Raw genomic sequence first — 6,402 nt, 5'->3', positions numbered from 1 at the left:
CCCCCCCCCCATATCGATGACTTTCTCACTTTAAGCTGCATATTATATTAATCTTTTTCTCTTCTTTTCTTATTTCATTTTTCTTTTATGTCAAACAAGATTATTTTTATTTTCTTCTTCTTTTATTCATTTTCTCTTTCACTCCTCTTACTTCTTCCCACGACCACCACCTCCACCACACACGATTTTTTTTCGATTTTTTTATTTTTTTTATTCCTTTCTTCTTGTCATTTTCTTTTCCTTATTTCCTCGCTTCTCTTCCTTTGACCTCTCAAAATTAATTGATTTCAGCCTTTTCTCCAATATTCCATGATATGATTCTCAGTTTTAAAACGCTGAAAATAAATTTTAAAATATTAGGTTTTTTTTTACTAAAATTCTTTCCGTTTATAGCTAAAAGTAATTGCTGTTTTATTTTTATTCACCTGTTTGTTTTAATCATTCTCCATTTTTCATGCTACACTTTCAAACTAAACATTATACAACACTTGCATATTACACTTTCCAACCACACTGTCACACTGCACTTTACACTACCTTTTGACGCAATACTTTCATACTACATTTTATGCTACACTTACATGTAATACTTCATACAACACTTTCCTACCATACTTCCATACTTTACTTGATACTACACTTCCAAGCTACACAGCATACTATACTTACATACAGCAGTTTCCAACTGCACTTCTACACTGCAATTCATACTACCTATATTCTAATATACTTTCATACTACACTTATACTACACTTACACACTACATTCTCTTACAACACTTCATGTAACACTTTTCAGCCACACTTACATACTACACTTTGATGTTATACTTTTATATTGCACTTTATACAAAACTACATACAACTGTCTGACCATGCATTAGACTACATTTACATACTAAATTCTGGTGGTGGTGGTGGTGGTGGTGGTGGCGGCGACGACGACGGCGACGACGACGATAATAATATTATATTGTCCGATGCATCTTTCATTTTTTAAGACAGCAGAGTGAGATTTGAGAGGGATATAGTTGTCTAGCAGATTAAATGACTATGTAGAGGCTTTGTCTCACTGGATACCAAAGCTAATTAATAACGTAGGTAACATAATTAATGTAAACATTTCAATCCTGATCATGAAATATATCATAACAAGAGAAAATAAAGATAACCCTAACCCTAACCCTTTATTAGGGTTAAGGTTAGGGGTTAGGGTCAGGCTTAAGTGATTTGAAAAGAGCAAACAGGAAATTTAAAACATATATGTGTGTGTTCGTGTATATATGTATACACACACACAAGCACGCACGCATATACACAGCTGGTACCATTAGTTTTCTTGGTGTCTTTCACATCTATTTTATGTCCTGAAGCTGGTGCTAAAGGCCAGTGAAACAGGTTGATTGGCTGCAGATGTTCGGGAACAGCTGTTCTGACAGTGGATGATATAGTGCTGAAGGCAGACACACATGTTCATGTCTACACACACACACACACACACACACACACACAGGTAACGACATATTGGGTAATTTACTATTACATGTCTTGTATATCTGCTTAAGATCTTTCTCTCACCCTCTGTTTCTCTCTTGTTCTTCTTTCAATATTTGTGTTTGTGTGTGTCTTTCTCTCAGCCATCAGATAAAGTGGAAGGCATCTTTGATGAAAAAGTCCATCGATTGTTGGAGATTTTCCCTGCGGCATGTCACCTTGAAGCCTTCCATTGCCTCAGTCTGGCAAGTGGAGACATGGATGAAGCAACTCAGTTGATACTCGATCGTCATGAATCAGGAGAAAGTATTGTTTCAAATAATGAGAAAGTAAGATTTTCTTTGTACTTTTGTCTTTTTTTAGGTTATTGTTCTAATATTTTCTTTCCTTTACATTTTCTGAGAGTGAATCCAGCTGCAGTTGGCTTTGCCATTAATCATTCAATGAAAGGCGGAAGTCAATAAAATAAATGAAAAAAGGGATCAAAGGTCCTTCCTGAGCCATACGTTCATAAGGCCAGTTTCCCCAGATTCTGATGCATATATATTTCCCCCTGAGATGGGAACACTGGGGTCAATGTAATGAATTAGCCCCCTCCTCTCCTAAAATTTCAGTGCCTATAATAGAAAGGATTATTATTATTATTATTATTATTATTATTATTATTATTATTATTATTATTATTATTATCATTATTGTTATTATTATTATTATTATTATTATTATTATTATTATTATTATTATTATTATTATTATTATTGAGTGAGAGAGCAGTGCATACCATCAAAGTGACACTGGGGTACAAATATACAAAGCCCATTATACCCATCATGACTACCTGTCTGATAAGGGTACACCAGGCACATGCAACACAACCATATGTGCACAACATGGTAATTCATATCAAGATAAACAGTGTATGACCTTGCAGGTGGGGCCCAGTTAGAATTTTCTTCTGGTCGAGTTGCCCATCTCGCTCAAAAGGTCCCTGAATAAGAGTTGTTTAAGGATGTTGAATGAAACACCCATGTTTCCAAAGGTGAATTATCTAAACCCCAAAGAATTCCTCTCAACACATGGCTATGATGCTCCCCCACTACTTCTGCTCGTGATCAGAGATGCACATATCGTCAGCCACCAAGGGACATGCTCAACTGGTTAAGGTCAAACAACTGACAAGCAAATCTGTGGTATTGAGCAGAATATTTGCTGTAGCCCATCTTTTTATAGCAAGACAAAACAATGTACTTGATAACACTTCCAATCAATTAAGATCAGAAGCCATGAGAGCCACTGCCTGGTACAACATCAGGGCACTTGTTATTATTATTATTATTATCAACATCAACATCATCATCATTGCTGTTGTTTTGTTAATGCCAACAAGCTGGCAGTCCCATAACTGTGCAGGACAAAATGCATCTGTTTTTACGTTCTGAATTTAAATTCTGCTGAGGTAGACTTTGCTTTCCATCCATTCAGGGTTGATAAAATAAGTACCAGTTGCATACTGGGGTTGATGTAATCAACTTAGCCCTCCCCTCCTGAACTTGCTGGCCTCGTGCCAAAATTTGAAATCATTGTTATTGTTGCGTTAATCAAAACAAAAATGAACAAAAAAAATCTATCTTCTTTTGTGTTCTTGCAGAAATATTTACATTTCCAGTCTCCAATCCAAGATGACAAGAAAGTCAGAGACCAAATGCTTCAAAAGTATGTATATTTAGTAATTACATTAAGGAAGAACTATTTTAACCATTTTAGTGCCATTTTAACTCTTTAGCATTTAAATTGGCCAGATCCGACCCAAATATTCTCAGTTTATATTCAGACTGGTCAGATCCAACTTCTCACATATACCCTACAACATCATTCTAAAAATAAACAATCACATCATCAAAACAATGTGAATAAGTAGGCATCACATTTGACAGAGTGATCTGAATGCTAAAGGATTAAAAATACATAAAAACTGCAATATTCACTTTTCATTTATTTCTTGGGATGTCACGATGTTAGTCTGCTTTCTGTGACCTTATCCACTACATCTGTTGAAAATTAGCTACTGGCAAGTTTTTATAGGTCTCAGATAATTTGCTTTACCATATTTTCTTGCATTCAAGTTGGTGTATATAGTGTAAACATTCAAACATCATCTCTATTTTTCCAAATCCTGCTGCAAAGTTGTCTTGATGTATAAGCCAACCAACCATTTTCGGTCTGAGATGCATTTCTAGCTCTCTTTGGCTTTCTTCAATGGGAAATACCAAAGAGAGATGACCCTGAGTAGATTCAAAGCCATAGCTTTACTAAGAAACAGTCAATATCAGTGGATGAGTTACACTAGTATGCCACCTGGTTGGAATAAAAATAGCATCAGCGCCAAGCAGTGATTAGGAATATCGTTATCGTTATATTGATAAGACATTTGATGACATAATCAGCAGAGTGTCTGAGAAAAATACCTTGTAGTATTTAATCTCATCTTGAATTCTGGTTTACTTTGCTTTCCATTCTTGCAGTGACAATGAAAATAAGTACCAGTCATGAATTGTGGTTGGGACAATCCCCTAAATTTGTGACACTTTGTCAATGCTCCCAAAATTCTCTTTTATTTATTTATTTTTTTCAGATATGCTTATATAGATGAAGAAGAAGATAAGAAGATATATAGACCAGCTGCTCCCAAAAGTGTAGGTTAAACATTATCCTTAAATGCATATGAATGTTTGTTTGCATATATGTGTGTATGTAAGTATTAATGTGTGTGTGATTGTATATATGTATGTATACGTGTGTTTGTATGTATATCTGTCTATTTGTCTATCTATCTCTCTCTCTAACATAAACATACACACACTAGGGAGGAGTGAAAAGGGTACTTTTATACACAGATTTTCAAAATATGTTTTCAAGAGTATATTTTTTTACTGTGAAATCCTTTAAAAACAATGGTGTTAAAATATCTGAAGTTCTTAAATTTACATCTTCAGGCTCCACAGCCCACTTGAAATTTTGAATAATGAATGAAAAATCAATTTATAACACATTTGCCGTTCCTCATTTTATTTTTTACATTCATTGTTATGAATTGATTTTCTTTTGCAAAACCCTTTAGAAACAAGAGTGTTAGAATCTCAAGCTCTAAAATTTATATCTTCAGGCTCCGCAACACACTTGAAATTTCGAAATTATGTCAAATAAACAGACTTTTCAACTTTGTTTTCTTTATTATTTTTAATACTATGTTACCGAATATATGTTACATGAGGTTTAAATTACACACACATTAAAATAAAATTACGTGTAAGCCAATTTTTGATTCTTGACATGTTGATCCTGTAAAAGAATCTTGTTTCCTCTGCGGTGCATTTTGTCTTTACTACATCTGCAGTTTTTAAAGGAGTTGCACTTGTAACAGGAAATATCAAATAAATCTTTTGTTGCATTGTTTTTAAACACATTACACTTTGTTTGAAACGATGACACATTTTTTTCTATTTTCAACAGATTTTAGTAATGCTTGGTATTTTAGATAAAAGTTTAAAGATTTTCGGTTTAACTGAGTCAATCACAACACAAGGGATGGATGCCTTTTGCCAAAGAAGAATTATCTTTTCTTATACAATCTTGACAATTTGTTTAATTGAAGGATCTTTCTTAACTACATTCTTTTCTTTTTCTTGTTCAAACAAAACACATTTTAGTACGTCCTTGTAAGTTGGCCAAACTCGCTCACTAAGATCACATTGAGTACCAAATATTAAGCATTCAATATCATGATGTATTATTGGTATATGATTCATCACTAAATGTAAACAACACTAAATTTAACACGTTCATTAATTTTCATATAATGGCCTAAAGTCAAAGTACAAAGCAGAAAACTTCACACACGTACGACGCACGTCCACATGCAACAACTGTTGCAGTGGCACTGGAGAGAAGTTCACACTCCCATTCTCTTTATAGTCAATGCAGAACCTCAAGATTTTAGTCAATTGTATTGAAACATGATATGCAACCTTTTAAGGATACTATATTTACTGTTTTGCATTCTGCTATGTAGAAATATATATTCATTATGACTTATAGTCCAGAAATCCAAAATTCGGCCAAAACTAGCAATTATTAAAATTTTCAATTGTGTTGCAGAGCCCGAAAAAAATATTCAACTGGAAAGATCATTATATGCCTTTCTTAATCTACCCCAAATCTGATTATGTCTCCATACTCTTCCTTGTCTATTCTATCAATGTTCTTGGCTTATTTCTAACCACACACATTTCTATGCAGATGATACAGCTGTTCACTCCTCTTTTTTTTTTTTCCTTCTATGCCTGCAATGATCCACATAAAACTTATGTTGATATTTTATGCTCATATATCACATTGACATTTCACGTTGATATTTTATGCTAATATTTCACATTAACATTCATACTTCACATCGACAATTAAGTTCAGCATCAAGCTTTTATTCCTCACCACCACCACCACCACCACCATCTCCATTGCTACCACCACCTTCATTATACTTTATACGTCCTTCGTTTCACTTTCACTTTCTCTCTCACTTTCAACTTACAGGTACCCAAGAAACTGGTGCGTTATTTAGACAACAAGGTCGTTAGTACTAAAGGAGAAAGGTTCACTCTATTTAATAAAGATGACGAAGATTCTCTAAAGAAATCTTACATTAATCTGAAATCATCCAAAAAGTATCGGCTGCACTGAACTTTTATCAATGTATTGAAAATCTACTGAAATCTCTTTCTATTGACTTTCTCTCTCTTTCTTTCTTTCTTCCCATCTCTCTATCATCTCTATTGCTCTTTTCTCTCTCTCTCTCTTCTCTCTCTCTCTCTCATATATATATATATATATATATATATATATATATATATA

General features: G+C 33.8%; 1 protein-coding gene across 1 annotated transcript in view; it reads left to right on the top strand.

Annotated features, from left to right (window-relative positions):
- Positions 1-6,384, top strand: part of LOC106870821 (CUE domain-containing protein 2-B) — a 63,019-nt gene extending 56,635 nt beyond the window's left edge. Inside the window, exons 6-9 of the mRNA XM_014917043.2 lie at positions 1,638-1,823; positions 3,143-3,207; positions 4,127-4,187; positions 6,085-6,384. Of these exons, the coding sequence (XP_014772529.1) occupies positions 1,638-1,823; positions 3,143-3,207; positions 4,127-4,187; positions 6,085-6,231 (459 nt within the window). The 3' untranslated portion in view covers positions 6,232-6,384. The remainder of the gene's footprint in view (positions 1-1,637; positions 1,824-3,142; positions 3,208-4,126; positions 4,188-6,084) is intronic.
- The last annotated feature ends 18 nt before the right edge of the window (positions 6,385-6,402 follow it).

This window comes from Octopus bimaculoides, chromosome 15, assembly GCF_001194135.2.
Source record: "Octopus bimaculoides isolate UCB-OBI-ISO-001 chromosome 15, ASM119413v2, whole genome shotgun sequence".
Classification (NCBI taxonomy): Eukaryota; Metazoa; Mollusca; class Cephalopoda; order Octopoda; family Octopodidae; genus Octopus; species Octopus bimaculoides.
This window is presented reverse-complemented; position numbering and strand designations above follow the sequence as displayed.